General features: G+C 40.2%; 2 protein-coding genes across 3 annotated transcripts; both read left to right on the plus strand.

The window, feature by feature from the left end:
• Positions 1 to 787: 787 nt before the first annotated feature.
• Positions 788 to 2,363, plus strand: si:ch73-389b16.1 (uncharacterized). The gene is made up of 2 exons (XM_051377613.1): positions 788 to 1,262; positions 1,364 to 2,363. The coding sequence occupies exons 1-2, from the start codon at positions 1,079 to 1,081 to the stop codon at positions 1,579 to 1,581; spliced, it is 402 nt and encodes a 133-aa protein (XP_051233573.1). The 5' UTR covers positions 788 to 1,078; the 3' UTR covers positions 1,582 to 2,363.
• A 9,644-nt stretch (positions 2,364 to 12,007) lies between these two features.
• scinla (scinderin like a) lies at positions 12,008 to 20,395 on the plus strand. 2 transcript variants are annotated; one of them, XM_051376035.1, is made up of 17 exons: positions 12,008 to 12,183; positions 13,123 to 13,331; positions 13,449 to 13,603; positions 14,309 to 14,470; positions 14,602 to 14,751; positions 14,901 to 14,990; positions 15,104 to 15,236; positions 15,385 to 15,473; positions 15,563 to 15,778; positions 15,869 to 16,002; positions 17,572 to 17,662; positions 17,930 to 18,100; positions 18,197 to 18,371; positions 18,460 to 18,575; positions 19,383 to 19,460; positions 19,567 to 19,627; positions 19,707 to 20,395. In XM_051376035.1, the coding sequence occupies exons 1-17, from the start codon at positions 12,023 to 12,025 to the stop codon at positions 19,874 to 19,876; spliced, it is 2,361 nt and encodes a 786-aa protein (XP_051231995.1). In that variant the 5' UTR covers positions 12,008 to 12,022; the 3' UTR covers positions 19,877 to 20,395. The 2 variants fall into 2 exon arrangements, with proteins under 2 accessions (XP_051231995.1, XP_051231996.1); XM_051376036.1 differs by having other exon boundaries at positions 12,033 to 12,183; positions 13,139 to 13,331.
• Positions 20,396 to 20,487: the final 92 nt, after the last annotated feature.

The following is a 20,487-nucleotide window of genomic DNA, read 5'->3' on the forward strand; positions in this document are numbered from 1 at the left end:
TGATGAAATCAAGAGAACTTGCTGTAAAGACGAGCACAGATGGAGGGCTACAAAACCTTTCATCTGAAGGCTGATGATGAAGGCTGAGCTTCAACACCGTCTATAGATCAGAGTGCGCTGCTTCTGCGGCTCAGTTCAATCACCTTTGTGTGTCGCGGCCGCTGTCCAAGGTGCTGATCCTGTGATAGTCTGCCAGCAAAACACATTGGGATGTTTGCATACCACATAGGAATAAAGATGCCTCACATAGAGCAGAATAGTTCTCCATTTACTTTCTAAGTAGGTCATCAACTTACTTACTGATTTACTGGTATGTACCACAGTTACACAGACAGAGTTGTTAGGACTCAGCTCTGTAGCTGCTATTGTTATTGTTTCCTGGTAGGTGCTGATCAGTAATTTTGTATATGTTTCTACCTAGTGTGTGTATATATATATATATATATATATATATATATATATATACATATATATACACGACTAAATCCACTTGATTAAGAATAATTTTTTTAACTTACAAAATTGAGTAAGTTGTACTTAGAATTTCAGTCAGTCAGTTTCAGCAATTTTTTTAGTTCCATTAACTTGTTTTACAGTGTGTTTTCAAGTTCTTCCTCAGGTGTGACTCAAGACAGCTGTTTCATTTATTTTCCTCCAGAGGGACAAGTTGGCTAACTCCTTCTCTTCCTGAGAACTTTGTCACCGTGAGTAAGTGTAAAAATTGCCCACGATGCTCGAGGGCTTTGTGAAGCCGGTCTTATGACTGGCCAATTGTAATGGTGCATACTGAGAGCTGGCTGTTTTCAGATGACTTCCAGACATGTGCCGAGTTTATGGCCTATAAAAAGCCAAACATCACCAGCAGTGTACTTCATTTGCAAACAAACCAGCGTTTCATGTGCTACAGAGGCAGAAAAAAAAGTCTATGTTCCAGAGTGGAGCATTATTTGGTGTTGAAATCAGATTTAGAGGCATCATCCTTGTGTCTTATGCTCACTGAGGTCGCTGAATTTTGTGCAGCAGGTCGTCAAGCATTGTTAAATTGCAGGTCGTGCTGTTTAGATTTCTAACGCTCGACATGAGCGACAAGTTTCACGGTGAGCTGACTCAGAGGGAGCAGGAGTTGCTGAAAATGCGGAGAGACAGTGACACTAAGGCCGCCGAACTTGCCAAGATGGAGAAGATGCTGCAGCAGACCAAGAACCTGTTGGACAAGAAGAAAGAGTCTAGTTCAGACAGCATGGGCTACCAGGAGAACATGGGTCTGTATCACAAAACATTCTAACTTCATATTAGAATTTCTCCTGTGTGCCCTCTTGTTGGTGGCTGTAGTGTGACTGTGTCTTCTGGTTGCTCCTTGCAGTGGAGGACCTGGAGGAAAAGGTGCGCTCCAGCAGACGGTACAGGAGGAACTCCCTCCATCACACACAGATGCTGGAGAGCCAGATGAAGACTGTGAAAGGTGAGCTGGTGGGCACGCTGGACCACCTTCAGGAGCTGAGGAACGTCTTGCGCCGTTCCCAGCAGAAAGCCGAAGAGCGCAAAGCCACGATGGAGAAGCTGGCGGCGGGGCTCAGGTGAAGCATCTGTCTGCGGCTGCTTTCGATTCGGATCAAGGTTTTGACCTTCCTGATGTCTTACATCCTGCCAACGAAGATGTCTAGAGTTTACATTTAACAAGACCACACCCATAAGCTGGTTAAATGGAAGAAGAAAGAGACTTTGAGCTACTGTGCTGGTCCTCACTCTGTTGTTTGGCATCCAAAGACTAAATTTAAAAGACGATCCATGGTATTTCACAACCTGCCAAAAAATATTTTTTCCCTCTATTCCCCATTTTTTTTGTCCTGCTCTTATTAATCTCATATTTTGAAGGCTTGAACATGCTTCTCTGTGTCTTCTGGCAACAATCTGAAGATGATTATATAAATGCTGCTGCTTATACAAGTGGGAAAGCCACAGAACAGTTTTGAAACTATATTAAATCACACATACAGTGTTCCATATTTCTGCAATGTTCTTTTACCTTTTCAGTTCTGAAATATGGAGATTGCACTTGTATGAGATCTCAGCGGCAATAATGAACATTATTCATCCCCTAAAAATATATCCTGAGCAGCCCTCATAAAGGTTTTTTTTTCTGGTTTGCGTATGCTCATCCATTTATGCGTGAAAATATGATTGATGACATTCTTCATCTGCACCCCTGGGAATCACCTCCATGTCATTGCTTCATGAACCCAGTTTGAATGAATTCAACCCTGCCAATAATAACATGTAAGTTGTGTTTTCTAATGGGAATCTGTAAGTTAATCAAGTAATTAGTTAATTGTGATGTTATTAAATTCTTACAAACAATGTAATCTTGTGCTGTATGAATTGTTTTTTGCACAGTAATAGCAACATTTGTTAATTTTATTTTTGTATCTTTGTAGGACTGGTGAACAGGAAAAACACAGTTGCACCAATTTTGTCTTTTAAATGAAGCGCACATATAAATCATTCTAAAATGTGAACATTAAATTGTGTATTACAGACCACAGGCTGAAGCGTTTTTTGCAGAGAGAAAATGCAGATGCATGCCCTTTTTTTCTCTTTTTTGCAATGTTTTTTCACCCAGATGACAGAAAAGTGTCTTTTAGTGTTTGGACTCCCTCTGGGATCAATAGCCTGTTGTGTGTTTCCTGCGGTGAGTCATCTGAAAGCTGTATTTGTGCCTTCCCTGTGGCTGAGATGTGATCACACCTAATTTAGCACAGCTTGATTCACACCATGTCACATGCTGCGAGGCTGACCCTGACCTAGACATTAGATGGTAATTATAACACCATTACAGTTATATAGACTCTTCATTATGTGCAGCTGCTCTGGCTTTTCCGGTCCCTGGATTTCAACAAGGTTGTCTGCTTTCTTATCAAGTCCACAACACTTTCATACTTATGTTATGGACATTATATATTATATGTGTCTTTGGGTTGAAATGATGCTCATGTGTCTATATAATAGCTGAATCTGATTTGTGATCATTTGGGGAAGAAACTAATGATACTGAAGAACAACAACAAATGCACGAATATGGACATGATGAAAGATTGCATAGCTTCACTCCAAGAATTTAACAACAAATAAATTAAAGCAGTATAGGAAAAACAACTGTAATAGCAGCAACATTTAAAAACAAATTTACACATTTTAAATTCATAGAGGTAGTAAGACTATTGTGAAAATTAGAAGTGTTTGTGGCAGCAGTCTCTGGGGATAGGGTCTCACAATTCTGTTCTGTGGTTGGGCAGGGAGGGGCATGTATTCACCTTCACACAGTGTTGGTGACAGATTCATAAACATCCTAATTGTTTATTTCTTCTTAAAATAAGGATTCTGTTTAGCTTTTCATCAAATATAGTCCAGCTGTTTCTGAGACACACGTAGATGATCAGAACAAATGAGCCTGCAGGGGGCAGTGGAGACTTCAGAGAGCTGTCTGGCAATGAAACAAGCAACATGTTCTTACCCTCCTCCTTCATACGACCACATGTTAGGCAACAATTGATATTATTGCACCTTTAAATATGAAACCATTCCGACCGGAACAGCCTTCATCTGCAACATTTATGACTGAGAATGGATAAAAAAACCTATTCATCTATTCACTTTTTACCCATTTATTCCTTTCCCGAGTCAAAAGCAGGGAGAAAACCTCATGCAGTACTATACAGACAAGTTATTCTGATCATAGTTATGCAGCTTTACCAAGGAACCACCACTAATCCAAAGGGACCAAAACAATATACAGTAATTGGATTTACTATTTTTATTGTATATGAGTGTATCCAGCAGACACGTCATAGGTTTATGAAGTTGTCACGCCCACTGATGAACAGCATGCATTTGGCTTTGGATTGTGCTCAGTCAATACTCACAAAATTTGGCAAGCCATTACAGGGTTCCTCATTGCCATCATTGTTATCTGCTCTCACCCATCATGTTTCTACATGCAGTTGTAGAGAGATTGATAGAGCACATTTGAAAGGAAGAACTAAGTAAATTTGTATTCACATTCTTGCAGAGAGTTAGACATAAACATGGATACTACTGAAGCAAGATCCGGGAGATGTTAGGTTAGCTTAGCATACAGCTTTGAAAGAGGGGGGAAACAGCTAGAATGGCTGTCCAAACTAAAGGAACAAAACTTGAGGGGGCCTTGTTGTCACTGCATAAACTGTATAATTAAAAATGAACATAGTCTCCATGATGTCACCCAGAGGTTTCTGGAGAGCCCTTGTAGAGCTCAGTGTGTAGGCTCTGGCCGTCGCCGTCTTGCCAGTTCTGACTACACCAACTCCCAGCTCATCCAAAAATGGGCAAATATGTGGAACGTGGGTGGAGCTGAGGCTTAATGAAGCCTGGTTACTGAAAACAACTAAACCCACCTGTCACTCAAAGAGGGAATGTCCATAATTATACATACATTTAAATGTGTGAGTTATATAAAAATTCACCCCTGTTTATTTCTACTGTAAAGCCAGCCTCAAGTGGCCATTTGAGGAACTGCAGTTTTTGTTACTTGTCTCAGTGTTGGCTTCATTTGCCAGCCACATAGGTTACATTTGATTTTTGTATGGATTAAACAAACCAGATATAACATGTTAATCAGTGAAAATTAAAGGTGCTTGTAACAGGATTGTTTTGCTTTTGGACAGAGTCAAGATAGCTGTTTCCTTGAGTTTCCAGTCTCTGACTGCTAGTTATAGCATCATATTTTCCATACAAACATGAAAGTGGTATTCATTTTGTCATTAACTCTCAGCAAGAAAGCAAATAAGAGTATTTCCCAAAATGTAGAACTATTCCTTTAATGTCTGTCAATTCTACATATGGTATATTTTCTCAGCTGTAAGTTAACCTCTTTATTTTTTTGTGTTTAAGATTAAATAAGTTGTTCAAAACTTACAGGGATTTATCACTCTGATTTCCCTGTGTTTAAGGGGTTTATAATTAAATACCCAAGTCTCTCTTGGATTAAATAATGGCTGCAATCCTACTTCAATTGCAATACATGTACATTAAAGGGACAGGGGAGGGGAAACAGGTTAGTCTGCCTGCCAACAATACAATTCTCTGTTCAAGTCTAATAATGTCTGGAAGCCATTTGCACGGATGCCCTGAGGTACTGTGGCACCACCTAAATTTAAACCACAAACATTGTGAACTGAGTGACATCGTTTTCACACTGCACAACTTTTCAACTGCCATTTTATTCTGTTATGTGTTTCCATGTGCTGCATAATAAACCTACTGTATAAGATTGTGCAAGCGCTGGTGACAGCAGATTTAATTAATGGTTTGGAATTGTTTGTGTGAGCTGGTGCTAAGTTTACTGTACATGCATAGAGAAAAACATATTGTCTACCAGAGCTATGACAGATGTCCTTGTTATGACAGTTTTGCAACATTCACTGAAACCAAAAAGCCAAGAAAGAGGCATCATAACAATGAATGTGGTGATCACAGCCTTGTTATCACTGGATTTTTGAAATACTGAAAGACTTACTTGTTCTGTTCTGTGTCTGAGACATCTGCTGATTCCTCAGTATATTAGAGGTGAAAGGAATTTTCTTCAGAACACACTGTCAGCAGGTTTTACGCACAATTTCTTCTGTAGAACGTAACTGAAAACTATTCACAGTGAGGTCTAACCTGAGTAGCAGGGATGTTGTTTTTGGAAACCACTGCATTGTTGAGGCATGTAAGAACCTAGCTAAATAAAATCCAAACTATCTACATTGCCAGATACCACAAAAAGTTTGTGGGTTACAATTATCAAATGTCAGTGCCCCTTTAAGAGGAGTAAGAAGTGACTGTCAGAGTTTGCATCCGACCTGCAGCAATTAACATTTGCCTTTTGTTTAACCCTTTCCAATAACCATAAAGTTTTAGTTGCCAAATCTAAAGCCCCCCTCCACTCTTTCTTCTTTTTCCTGCAGTGTGACATGTGTGCAGAGTTTGACACTAGAAGGGTGTTTTCACAACCATCTGCTGAAAGTGGAAAGTTTCTCTGTGCTCATTAAAAATCAGATTTTAAGGGGCAGGGCCTACCAGCAGGATGTGTGGCATCACAAATAGTTTGGAAGTCAATCCAGTATGCAACTTGTACTGTGTGATGTAGAAACTTGAAGCCACCGGTGCACATCCACTGAGAATGGACTTTACAGTGAAGTAGGAGACTTCTGGTGTCCAGCAGAAAAACTTTAGAAATCAACAACATTTGCATATTTATAGATTCAGGATTTTTTTTTTTTTTTTTTTTTTTGTGAGGTAGAAAGAGTAGATATCTTTTTAAGCATTTTAAGCGGAAATTATATTTTTTTTGCAGAAAAAAAACATTACTGTTCCAAGCAGACTGTTTATGTCTACACACATGTCTGGAGGGGATCTTTAAGCAGCCAGATGGTTTATGTACATAACACGATTGTAATCGTAATTTATTTGCCATAATTTTAATTTAATTTAATTTCTAATTTTACCTTTATTTAAAGGTTTGTTGTTGTAAATCATTGTGAGAAAACATTGATACCTAATTGGTATCCAGTATTGATGTTCTTCTCTGACCATAAGATTCACTGACCCCCAGTGTTACACTTCATACCAGTGGTGGACTCTATTTGGTACCGGTAAACCCATCCCCTCAGTTTAATGCAGGCTTTCTGTTAAAACTTTGTAGGCCCAAATCGAGATGACATCACCATTACGGTGTCAGGGGTAATTTTCAGACTTGCTCTTGTTTCTCCAGAACTACAGATGACACACAGATCACAGAGTACTTGCCATGACTGTAAACGGAACTTTGTGTAGAAGTAGTGGAGTGCATTGATGGTTGGGTTCATAGTAGTCCATGAGCCAGGGCCCCAAATTTGGGCCATCGGTATCATCTGGGGGGACAAAGTCTCATAGTGATTTTTGGCAAGGCATACACCCCTAGTACTAGAAAAATCACGATAGCAGTGCAGGGGTGGTAGCGAAATCACTTTTTTCAGCTCATGAAGTTACTAACCCCCTAAGATAAATTCCGTTTTTGAAATCTGGTGTATATCTGGTTTAGGCTCATGGTAGGGATATTGTCAATATTCTATAATATGGTGCTTGGTATCGTTGGAAAGGGGACCTTTTAGGCTTTCATGTAAGCCCAGTACTGAATCTGTCTGACAAACACAGAGGTCACATGACTTCTTTAAACCAGAAATAACACACATTTTCTCACAATTTCCACCTAAACTGTATGCTTGCTTTTATCCCTGGGGCATGAAGGAACATCAGGGACACAAAACTCAACAACTTCAATGCTCAAGGCACTCTGATGATTCAGAAAATGTATAATATACCCATACTATTTATTTGTGGGAGCCTTAAATTAGACTTGTACAAGGCAGTACAAGTCTTCAAAATAGAATAGAGCGAATAGAATGGACAAATAAGATGGAGCCCTACTAGTTGTAAAAGTCAATAAAGAAACAGGTTGTAAAGTTAATGTATTTAATCAAAGACTGGTTTGTATGTTGATATCCATTATTTTATTATCTAATCATCATCATCATTTTCCATGTCGTCCTCATCTTCATCTGAACTTTCTACACAGGTCGCCTGGTTTTTTATGTCTGTGCACCTGAGGCCATTTGCAAGACACATACATCGTGGGAGTGAACATGTTTTTGTGCAGTAGATCCAGGAGAGCTTCAGGTGCTGGCCGGCCTTCCATCCAGTGCAGCACAAACTGTTCACCTTCCTCCTCTGTCTCCATCTTCCATCCTCTGCCAACAGGGCTTGGCACTTGTGGGTCCTTTTCTAAACATGTTCTCCAAATACGAGCCTGATAGTTAGCATGCAGTGTGTGTTGCCTCCAGTGTTTGGCAAGTTACTTTTAAAAAGTAATTAGTTACAGTTACTAGTTACTTCTTCCAAAAATTAACTACATTAGTTACTCAGTTACAAATTATAAAGGTAACTAGTTACTTCAGAAAGTAACTATTGCTTTACTGTCAAGTACATTTTCAAATGCTCAAATGTGACCCCACCTCCACCCCTCAGTATAACAATATGAGGTGCATTCAATCTAACATAATAATAATAGCATAATGTGCATTTCACGATTACATTCATTCCTTTAATTTCTTGGAGGGAAAAGTAATGGCTATACTTCCATTTAGAGGAGGCTACTTTTGGATTATTTGGGCTCGCCATACCTGTCTCTCGTTGACTGACTCGCTTGTGTTGTTCGTTAGGTGTCCGACTATGCGTGCTTTTGAACACCAGCCCAACTCTACCTCTGATTGGCTTACCATGAAATTTTACTCAACCTCAGCCAATCGTCAGCATTGATGCGCTTGTCTCGTGCAATGCCCACTAACCAAGGAAGAACAGTAAAAAAAGTCTTTGCCTCTCAGCTCAGAGATCTAGTTGGTCTGATGAAAAAAACTGCTTCAATTATAGTAACGCGCCGCATTTTTTGGCAGTAACGGTAACGCGTTATTAAAATGGGAAGAGTAATCAATTAGATTACTCGTTACTGAAAAAAGTAACGCCGTTATTTATGACGTCGTTATTCCCATCACTGGTTGCCTCAAGCTATCCTTGCACGGTGGGAGTTTATGACTCCATTTCACCTTTCTTTGCACAGAAAAGGTGGTACCTGAGCTTGTTGATCATGGTGGTTGATGCTTTTGGGGCATAGAGGGCACATGTAAATGCATCCAGTTTGTTGCTCAGCTCTGGTGAGAGGTCCCATTCCTGGCCCAACTTCAAGAATGTGTCTTGTGTTTCTTTGTTGTTCATCAGGAGGGTAAGTGCCCTTGTCTTCCCTTTGCCTGCAAAAGCGCTTACAGTGTCACATCCTGTGTAGGCGTGCAACTCAATGAGAGCCCTACAAGTGTCCATGCATACAGTGGCTGCAACCTTCCTGATATCTACCAGCCTTGTACGGGTTCTTGTGCCACACTTCAGGAACAATGGGGCCTCAATCTTATCACAGAATGCTAAAGACATGATAAAGACATCTGTGTCTTCTGAACAGATAACTATAGATTGGTATCCCTCTCTTGAGGCATGGGCAGCATGGAGAAGTAGTCGTCCATCTGCTTCCTCTTGTTGACATTGAAGAGTTGACATCTCCTCACTGTCTTGATATGTGATTCTGTAACATTTGTCAATCACAGTTGCATATAGAATCTTCTCCTGTAGCTTTTCTCTGTATTCTGGCTTCTTCCATTCATTCACTATGAAGCTAATGAGACTAGTTTTGTTATTGACTTTGGTCAGGAAGCTCCTCCACTGCCTCACCATCTGTGTGCTTGTGATATCCTGCAACTCATGACCAGTCTCTTCACCCCGTAGAGATCTTTCACTATTCTTGATTGAGTTCTGCTTGTATATGTCGAACACAACATCTATTCTTCTACTCTGACTGCCTTCCCTCAGGTGGTTAGGTGGTTCCAGCCTTTTGAGATAAATTGCTGAATTCATTATCGCATCATTCTTTCAGTCAGTCAGTCATTTAGTTAATACTTTAATGTGTAATTTTATAGATTTGTATTACTGTACTGCATGTATAACTCAACTTCAGATGTTATCTCAATGCCTTTGTTTTAGATAAGAATATTTTTGCAAATATACTGTGCAACACTAATCCACTCAGGTCCAACAAATGCTGCAATATACTGAAAAAGTCCATCACACTCACACACAAGAGAGCCCCACTCCTGACTGACCTGCAGTTCAACTGCACTCCTCAGGTGAACTCATACACTGAAACTTAAATAGCTTTGCTCTGGCAGTATTACAGTATTTCAGTCAGGTTATTGTTCTCCTTCCCTGTATCCTGGATAAATCCCACATACATTAAAAGTAAACCTTGTTAAATGAAGGGCAGGGTGTTACAAGGGGTTCTGTGGACTGCAGATAATCCAGGAATATTGCTTAGCAATATCCATCTAAATATATAATAAAAAGCAGACGGCTGCCTTTTATTTTTCTTTCAAATAAGCCTGAACCTGTAGTTCAGTGATTGCACTTCCAGCTTTGTGGCTCTGTTTTTTTCTCACCAATAAAATGAAAAAAGAAATCTTGCTTTAATCATTTATTTGCTTTCCTGCTGAGAGTTAGATGTGGAAATAGATAAAACTGTAACATTCTGTAAAACATTGTTAGCTTAGCTTAAGTTAGCTTAAAGGCCAGAAGCAGGAGGAAACAGCTAGCTTGACTCTGTCCAAACGTAGAAAAATGAATAAAACATGCCAACCAGTATCTCTAAAATTCACTCATTAACACTTTATGTATTGTTGGTTTAACTCAAACTCTCATATTTGCCAAACTAGCCAGGTTTGCTGTTTCCCCCTGCTTCCAGTCTTTCTGTTAAGCTAAGCTAACTGGCGACTGGCTGTAGCTTATTTACTGTACAGACATAAGAGTGGTATAAATCTTCTCATCTAACTCTTGGCAAGAAAGCAAAACACTTTGATGTATTCTCTTAATCATTTCTAGATATCAAGCCTGTCTAACTCGTGATTAAACTGATTATTTAGCGATGATCATGATGGATCAGAACAAGTGAAATCATTTAATGCTACAAAACATCTTCATGAACTTTTGAGCAAGTGTTGCTGCAGGAAATGAAAACTCGTGAGACGCATCTGCAGGCAATTCTGACTCAGTGGTTCATGTATCAGCATGTATGCCTCAATTGTTCAACCAGGACGAGGCTCTATAATCAGACGTGTGATTGTGCCATATGCTTCATAGCAGTGTTCCAGCAATACACAGCTGAAGGCTGCCGATTTTAGGGGCCTGCTGGTTACGATAACACCCCATGTCCTTTGCGTGTTATGCAATATGAAGTGCAGGAGCGTTTAGCCCACTCACGTTAGAACAGGTAGTCTGTAGTTGGTTGTATATGTGTTTAGTCTTGTGAAGGTAAGGTGGTATGTCCCGTTGTGCACACTACACAATGAGGCAGAATGTGCTGATGCAGCTCTGACAGTAGGAGTAATGGACCCAGCCTTAACCTGAGGCGACTGTCGGAGCTCAGAGGAGAGATTTGTGCCTTCCATTTCTGTCAGGCTGCCACATGGGAGTCAGAGTGCTCACAAACTCAGACCAGTGACATACAATCACACCCCAGACTCAAACACTTCAAGACAACCACAATGTCATTGCTAAATCGACTTAGCAACTAGACAAGAGGAGTGATTATCACACAACATACAATTTAATGACTTCCAAGCAATGGCCAGCAGTTCTTGGCATTACAGATTCCCTGTGGGACTTAAGAAAGAGATGATTAATCAGCTTATATTAGGTCCAGTTTGTTTTTATGCTCCTTGCATCAGGTTACACATGTTGATGTTATATGCTGAGTTTGTCTGGACAACAAATACATTCTCATTATATTAAAGATATTTTCTTTGTCGCTCTAATTATCTTGATGATCTTTATTAACTCTGGGAGTTCCCTTCAATGTTGCTGGAAAATCTGACAAGTTAAAGTAATGATTCCAAGGCAAACAAGATATAACATATTAATTAGTTAACTTTAGAGGTGTTATAGAGATTTTGTTAGCTTTGGAAAGGCTAGCTGTTTCCTCTTGCTTTTAATCTTTCTGCTGTAGACATATATATGGATTGATAAGATTGTTATTTATTTTCCTTTTGCAAAACATAAATCATTCTCCAAGATGTCTATGATATCAAAATTAAGTTGCATTAACCAATGTGCATTGGATTGCATTAGGATTTTATAGAATTTTTAAAAAGGATAGCTTCTTAGTTTTTGCTGCTGGTCCACTTCCACCAGTCTGATCCTGGTGCCCCTTAAGAGTTTTTCTGGGATTTTTAGGAGTTAGGAGAAGGAGCATATGAATTCTGAGATTCTGCACGTTGCATGTTACATGGAGTTACACGTTAAGTTGCCCAGGAGTCGTCGCTGCATGAGGCTGTGAGTAATGCTCCAGCCCTTTAGAAGTCTGGGTTTGGTCGGAATGTGGCTGGACACGCCTCTCTGTCAGAACACGGATGTTCTTCCAGACCTCAGCAGGGTATATAGCCGACCTGAGCGCAGACGAACTGGGTGGAAACCTGGAAGAGCAGCACTGTCAGCTCCTTCACACCCAGCATCTGTCTACTGTCCTCACCTCACCAGGTAATGGAACTTTATCAATAATCTCCACCCTGCACGTTTTTTCACAGTGCTATAGAATAGAATGAAAACGCTGTGTGGCTATTCAGATAGCATTTATGAAATTATAGACCACTTGCTTGGGTTATTCGCCCTAAATACTCATAGCACCAAGTCCCTGCGAGACTAATAACGCTCACATTGACATGAACTCCTCTGATTTTGCATCAAAGGAAGCACAATAGGTATGTAAAATACATTTTTAATGTATATTGTAACGGCAAAGAAAGAATGCATGACTGACCTTGTTATTAATTATTTATTAATTATGATTATTATTTAGTTAATAGCCAGGAATTTTAAATAAACAATAACGGGGAAACTGTTGTTTGATGTGCAGTGCAATAATTACGTACTGTACAGTATAAGATACATGGTTTTTGTCTTTGGTTATGGGGAGTGGCTGGTCCTGCCCCACAATACTACACTAACACTTTGCATTGCAGTTTGGCAGTAAGTGGAGAGGTAACTCCCTGGTACATCAGGTGTTTTTTCCCCCACTTTATATCAACACACTTAATTACATGCTACCTGTATTACAGGTTTGGCAACAAATGCTGCAGAGTCAATACAACAGAACACAAGGTCCATTGATTCTGGGAATTCTGGAAAGTTTAATGGAAATGGAATAAAGCAACATAATGCACTACTGATGACATACTATAACTGTTTTACTAACTTTTTTCCCCAGCTGATACCTATAATAGATAACTACCTGGGTCCCATGGCTGATGGCAATAATGTTGTAATATTGTGATGGAGGATTTAATATTCTATAGTTCTGACCTAACCAAAACTTTCTATCATTTTCGATCGAGAAACTGATTAATCAACAGCCTCTGAACTCGTGTGTTGTAAGGTTATTGTCCTTGCTGTTACCTGATGGGTTACTTGTTCATGAAGACGTGTCTCCTCTCAGGTCCTGAGCACTATGGCACTCAACAAAGAGTTCGCAACTGCAGGGAAGAAGCCCGGCCTGCAGGTGTGGCGGGTGGAGAAAATGAATTTGGCCCCTGTCCCTACTGAACTCCACGGAGACTTCTTCAGCGGAGACTCTTACATACTGCTCTACACCACCTCTGCTCCTTCTTACAACATTCACACGTGGATTGGTATTGGATTTAGATTCACCTCAAAGCAAACTCTGGCTTATTAAAGAATATAATTCAACACGTTTGTCTGTCTGTACTCTCTTTTATTCATTGTATCCATAATCTGTTACACCACAGGCAGTGACGCTTCCCCGGATGAGAGAGGGGCTGCTGCCATCTTAATGACCCAGCTGGATGACTTCCTGGGTGGAGCCCCAAGACAGTTCACAGAGTTTCAAGGGGAAGAGTCACTCACCTTTCTGGGCTACTTTAGGTCCGGCATCAAATACAAGGTGAAACATGAAATACGAAGGAATGTTGTTTTCATGGTAAATCATTTCTTAGTACCAGACAACAAAAGCAAGGTAATGACCTTAGCGAAAGGTATTGTGCTAGCATTGTATGTTTATGTGGGAAGTAGAACCCGTTGCAGTGCTATTCCGGGAACTGTTTGGAGTTGTGGTTGGTTGCTCCCTCAGGTTTTCCGCTGAAGGTTTCCATGGAGAGTTTGAACCGGCAAACAAGGCAAGCAGAAACATGCTCTCTAATGCCAAAACAGCAAAAGGGAGCAGATGTCACAAGATGAAGCAGGCCACTGGAAAACTGACTGCAGCCAGTGTTGTGTTTTAGTATTTTAGACGTGGCAAATTTTAAGTTAAAATACACATTTTCTCAAGTCAGAATATAAACATCCTTAAAAGAATGTTTTGACATTTTGGGAAATATACTTTCTTGCCAAAAAATCTGTTGTAGTACATAGTAAACAAACATAATGTGTTAATTATTTTAAAGCTTACAGACATGAGAGTGGTACAAATCTTCTCGTCCAATTCCTGGCAAGCCAATGATTATATTTCACAAAATGTCAAACTGTTTCTTTAATGTTAATCTTTACAACATCTCATCATTAGCAGCCTGTCCTTTGATGTCTAAATGCCATGCAGTTGCAGTTTAATGTCATAGTTCTAATGCTTTATTCGTCTTGGCTCCTGTCAAAGAAAGGTGGAGTGGCCTCAGGCTTTAAGCATGTGGTGACCAACGATGCGAATGTCAAACGCCTACTGCACGTGAAAGGTCGTCGCATTATCAGAGCCAAGGAAGTGGACCTGAGCTGGGCAAGCTTCAACAAAGGAGACTGCTTCATCATTGACTTGGGAAAGGTGATCTAGAAGAGGGACCAGATATCCACAATATGTTAGAATGAAATAATGCAGGCTTCAGGTGCTTCTAGTGTTTCTTCATAACTTTATTTCCATCTTCTTTTTCTCTGCTCCTCTCTGTAAAATGCTAGAGTATCTTCCACTGGTCTGGCAGTGAAAGCAATCTCTTTGAGCGCCTGAAAACCACTGAGCTGGCCCTTGATATCCGAGACAATGAGCGAAAGGGCCGTGCTACAGTGGAAATGATTGACGAAGGCTCTGAGCCAGAAGCTGTTATTGAAGTGAGCTTTATTTTTTTTTACTTTTAAAATTTGAACAGTTTGATTCAGGAAACATCTGTGGCTGTCACTGCCCATTTGGCTGTTAGACAGGATGTAAGTGCAACGTTGCAATCTGTGTGTGTGTGTGTGTGTGTGTGTTTTATTTATAGGTGCTTGGACCCAAGCCCGACCTCCCATCAGGAAGCTCTGATGATGTATCCATAGATAAGAAGAACAAGAGTGTGGCATCTCTCTATTTGGTAAATATGCACAGAAAAATCTGCTTTTAAACAAATTCCTGTGGATAAATGTTACAGTATCTAAAGATTCGGATGATACAGGGAGATATTTTGATCATCTCTCTGCTTTATAGATTTCTGATGCTGCTGGCTCCATGACGACAACCGTGGTGGCTGATAAAAACCCATTCAAACAAGACATGCTCTCCCAGAATGAATGCTACATCGTGGACAATGGAGGAGACAATAAATTATTTGTCTGGAAAGGTATCAGACATTTGTCCATTTCTACAATCTCCTGGTCTTTGCATACACTTTATTTTGTGTATTTATCAATGCTCCAACTGGGAAATATGACTCACTGATAGATTTTAGTTTGAAGTCTCTAACCACTGTACCCCATCCCAAACTGCAGGGAAGAATGCAAACGCAGATGAGCGCAAAGCAGCATTTACTGCTGCAAACAAGTTCATCAAAGACAAGAATTACTCCAAAAATACTCAGGTAATGTGGCCATGTAGAGAAAGTCTGCTAGCAGAACTTTATCCTTCCTACCTTGGCTTACCCTTTTTGCATATTTCTGACATGAACAGGTCCAAATAATGCCAGCAGGGGGTGAGACGACCCTGTTTAAGCAGTTCTTCTTCAACTGGTTGGACAAGGATGAGACCACAGGCCCAAGTAAGGCCTACACCATCGGTCGCATCGCCAAGGTGGAGCAGATTCCCTTCGACTCCTCCAAACTCCACAGCGACAACATCATGGCTGCCCAGCACGGCATGGTGGATGACGGCTCTGGGAAAATCCAGGTATGGGTATTAGCCTTACTACAGTCATGCTGTGTCTTAATTTCTTCAAATATGAACGTGTAGATGTGACTATGGTGGGTGTGTCTGTAGATTTGGCGCGTGGAAGTAGGTGAAAAAGTGCCTGTGAACCCATCCACCTATGGACAGTTCTTTGGAGGTGACTGTTACCTGGTGCTGTACTCCTATAACGCAGGAGGGAGAGAGAAGCATATCATCTACACCTGGTGAGGGCAACCTTTTCAGCATGGCTGGATTTACCTGTTAGGGGGGCACTGGGCAAAATGTTGTTGTTGGACCTCTATGGACCCCCCTTTAATTAGGAATAAGTAAGTGCAATATAAACAAAAACAATAAAGGTCTTAGACAGCAGAAGCTTATGTTTATACAAGATAAGCACAAAATATAATAAAGTGAGAAGAAAAAACAGGCAACTCATACACACACAGTCCCACCTAACCTCTTGCCACTTTGTAATCCATTGAAACTTGACAATTATCAAAATATAAATAATTACAGTCTGTCTTTAATTTTGAAACCAGATGGTGGCGCTAGTTGAAAAGATTATGGGATTAGGAAAGTTATTACACTTCATTATGAAGGAACCACAAATATCTTTTCCAAATGTCATGGCAATCCAATAGTTGTTGTGACATGTAACTTTAGAGCAGTGGTAGGCAACCTTTTTGAAATGAAGTTTATTTTAAAATGTTCTTGTTAAGCAGTGTGTCATATCAGCATTAAGATTAACATTATGGCAGCACATCAAAATGTAATTCTCCAACAGATCTCTATGTGTAATTTAGGCAATATGCATAGTAGCATTTAAAAAGAAATTCTCCCATAATTAGGACATTGTAATTGTATATGAGATCACTATGCAAGAAGGCTGCCATCCATATGAAAATATCCATATCTGAGTTGAAATCATATACACGACCATGAGGTGTTTTAATAAGACAGAGAGCACAACTGCCAGTGGCTGCAAAGGTGATTTGGCTTGCGGATGAGAGGGCATTTCAGCATTTCCAAACAGACTTGTTGGTAGTGTGCCTTTAGTTAAGCTACCGTTGCCAATGCTAATCCCCCCTGCCCTAGAGGATCACCATGTCAGTAGATTCATTCTCTGGGGACCAGTGTATCAATGTCCAGTCTCTCTATTTTCATGGCAATCCATCAAATAGATGTCGACATATTTCAGTCTGGGCCAAAGCAGGGTGGACTGACGCTTTTCTCTGAGTGTGGTTAATGATGATTATAAAGAAGAAGTACTTTATTAATCCCTCTTCAGGGAATTCAGTTTGAATTCAACTCAACTTTATTTATATAGCACCTTTCATATAAACATGCAGCCCGAAGTGCTTCACACAGCAAAATAACACAATAACAAACAACAAAATAAACAAAAAAATCTAAATTTAGCTAATCTAAAAATGTATACAATAGACACAATAAAGTGTAAAACACCAATATATAAAAGTCAATATAAAAAATAAAATTAACACCAGGGAGAAGGAAAAGGTAAAAACCATTGATTAAAACTTAAAAACTAGGGCTACAACGCTACTTCAAATTAAATCTGGACACTCAAAAAACATGTGGGTATATTGTATGTGCCAATGGATTTTTATTACAAACAAAGCATATTGGTGTGAAACAAAATTGCAGTTAATCAAATTGCAGTTAATCAAATACTTATTTGTACCAGTGAACCTTTATGGACAGTTGACCAGCGTTGCTTTTCATACTGAATAGTGAAAATCACCATAATTACATCACGGCTTTGCTGTCTTTAGGCAAGGACAGAATTGCACCAAGGATGAACTGGCTGCTTCAGCCTTTCTCACCGTCAACCTGGACGATTCCATGGGTGGAGTAGCTACCCAGGTAAGATATTTACTGTGAAATCAATCAATGGTGTTACTTAGGTCTTTCTTTAAGGGAATGGTTTGACATCTTGGGAAATATGCTTACTTGGTGAGAGTTGATGATAACATTGATACCACTCTCATACCTGTGCATTAAATATGAGGCTAGAGCCAGCAGCAAGAAAGAAAATAAGCATTTTTCCCAAAATGTTTAAGTATTCCTTTAAGGAGTTGCTACTGCCATACAAGCATAGAGTGAGGTTTAGCTTCTGTTGTGTCTTGGCAGGTTCGCGTCACTCAGGGCCAAGAACCTTCCCATCTTGTGAGTGTGTTTAAGGACAAGCCTTTGGTTATCCACCTGGGTGGGACATCACGCGAGTGTGGCGAGAGCAAGCCTGGCAGCACACGTCTCTTCCACATTCGCCAGAGCTCCACCAAAGCCACACGGGCTGTTGAGGTCAGCCTCGTTCATTGCACTGAATGTGCATTAAACTGATGCTTTCTAACAAACCATTCACACCATCCTTCCTCTCTTTGTATCTGACCAACCCAGGTACAGCCCACTGCCTCCTCCCTGAATACAAATGATGTGTTTGTGCTGAAGTCACCTGAGTCCCTGTTCATGTGGAAGGGAAAAGGAGCGACTCCAGAGGAGATGGCTGCAGCTAAGTATGTTGCCAGCCTGCTCGGGGGAGCTGCCACTGAGGTGGAGGAGGCCAGCGAGCCAGGTGAGTGCTGAATAAAGACTTTAAACTCTGCAGGATAACAGTGTAAAATATTTCCAGTGGATAACTGTGGTTTTCTCCTTGTCATCAGCTGGTTTCTGGGCAGCACTGGGTGGGAAGAAGGAGTACCAAACCTCCAAGACCCTGCAGAGGACAGTCAGGCCCCCACGACTGTTTGCCTGTTCAAACAAGACTGGCAGGCTGATAGTGAGTATTTAAAGTCCCTCTCCAGTCAGAAATCAGTTTTTCTTCTCATTCCTACGGTGTGATGTTTGAATGCTGTCTGTGCAGAGTCTGACACTAGAAGGATGTTAAGATTTTAAGGGGCGGAGCCTATAAGGATGATTTGTGACATCACAAATAGTTTGGAACTCCATAGCTTGGTACACATGACGTCACTTCCTGTTACCTTCATTGTCACAAACTCTCAAAATGCCTGTTTTGCGTTGTTTATGGTTGTTCAAACCTGAGGAGCTTTTACTGAGTACCAAAATTGTTGTTCATAAGAGGGAAAAATGCAAGAAATTGATTTTGTGGACAGAGCAGCATTACATTTAGAATATTTTAAAAACCCTTTACCTTGCTGACAGACAGCCCTTTCCAACAGAAAAGTGAAGCCTTGGGTGTTTTAACATGAGGCAGTGGTGGACCAGCAAGTCCCGACAGCTTCAATGGAACTACTTAGTAAGTGTCCTACATTAGGGATTAATGGACACCCTGCAGCCAATCAGAATTGAGTATTCACCCAGACCATGATGAAGTAAAGTAGGAGACATCTTGTGTCCAGCAGGAAAACTTCAAACAAACAAAAAACATATCTGACACATATTATTGTTCCAGGCAGAGTATTTGTGTATGTCGTAATACTTGTCTGGAAGGGATCTTTAAAATTTGTATTCATTAGGGGATTTAGTTACTTATTTTATTTTCATATGATCGTGTATGTCTTTTTTAACTCATTATTTGACAATTGTTTACAAAGACACTTTTGTAAATGTGTACTGCCCTATTTAGGCCGAGGAGGTGCCTGGTGAGTTCACACAGATGGATCTGGCAACCGATGATGTCATGATCCTGGACACATGGGATCAGGTACGTTGCCTTCACTTTTAATCAAACCATTCAGCCTCTGCTCTTGCAGGTCTCATTTTCATTGCTGCTTTTTCCCTAAAACCTCTGTGGTTATTTCTCCCACCAGATCTTTGTTTGGGTCGGAAAGGATGCCAACGAGACTGAGAAAACCGGATCACTGACCATTGGTAAGTCAAGAGCTATAAGGGACGAGGAGAAATCACAGTTGAGACTGTGTTCACGAGCACATCTTCGTTTTCCTTCCAGCGCAAGAGTATGTGAATTCGGACCCCTCTGGCCGCCGCGGTATCCCCATCAGCACCATTAAGCAGGGGGAGGAGCCACTTTCCTTCAGCGGCTGGTTCCATGCCTGGGACCCCAAGATGTGGGACAAAGATCTTTTGCAGTGCCTGCAAGCCCGTGTCAAAAATCAGTAGTAGAAAAACACAAAACATCTGCTAGACACCTGCAAATGTCAGCATTAAAGTTTTGACATCCTATTATGCAACTCTGATACACTTAACATCTCAAAAGGGTGTTTTTTTGAACACATCAAAGTAAGATTCACATTTCGACATAAGAACGTGGACAGAATCGTATAATTCCACACTTGCAGTAGCTCAAATATATTGAATCAAACTTTTTCTGGAATTTTCATTGCAGCTTGTTTTCATTCTGTCTTATGCATTACAACAACAAGCTGTGTGTTTACCATCCAGTGAAAAAACATGATGCACTATTTATCCCAAGTTCAGTGTGGCCTTAAGGGACAGTTTTTAATTTACATGTGTGATAGATGAGATACTGGCATTTTAAATGCCGCAAATTTATTTCTGTTGGCATCAGAAAGAATGTGTATTTTTGCGTAGATTTCCCCATTTTATTGCTTAGTTTGCAAAGACCAACTATTTTGTGAAATTTTGAATTTTAATAAAAGTATGACCTTTTTTGAAAAACGTCTTGTCTGATTTCATTTAACTGTATTAAAACAAGAATGAATGCTTTTTCTGTCAAGCATATTTTTCACATCTTATGATTCACAGCAACG

The sequence above is a fragment of the Dicentrarchus labrax genome, unplaced genomic scaffold (assembly GCF_905237075.1).
Source record: "Dicentrarchus labrax unplaced genomic scaffold, dlabrax2021, whole genome shotgun sequence".
Lineage (NCBI taxonomy): Eukaryota > Metazoa > Chordata > Actinopteri > Moronidae > Dicentrarchus > Dicentrarchus labrax.

Excerpts from the sequence above, each read along its gene's own strand:
- si:ch73-389b16.1 (XM_051377613.1), top strand. The coding sequence starts at position 1,079 with ATGAGCGACAAGTTTCACGGTGAGCTGACTCAGAGGGAGCAGGAGTTG. Across the intron at positions 1,263-1,363 it reads GGGCTACCAGGAGAACATGG|TGGAGGACCTGGAGGAAAAG; the intron begins GTCTGTATCACA and ends TGCTCCTTGCAG.
- scinla (XM_051376035.1), top strand. The coding sequence starts at position 12,023 with ATGTGGCTGGACACGCCTCTCTGTCAGAACACGGATGTTCTTCCAGAC. Across the intron at positions 15,237-15,384 it reads TAAATTATTTGTCTGGAAAG|GGAAGAATGCAAACGCAGAT; the intron begins GTATCAGACATT and ends CCCAAACTGCAG. Across the intron at positions 16,003-17,571 it reads AAGCATATCATCTACACCTG|GCAAGGACAGAATTGCACCA; the intron begins GTGAGGGCAACC and ends TGCTGTCTTTAG.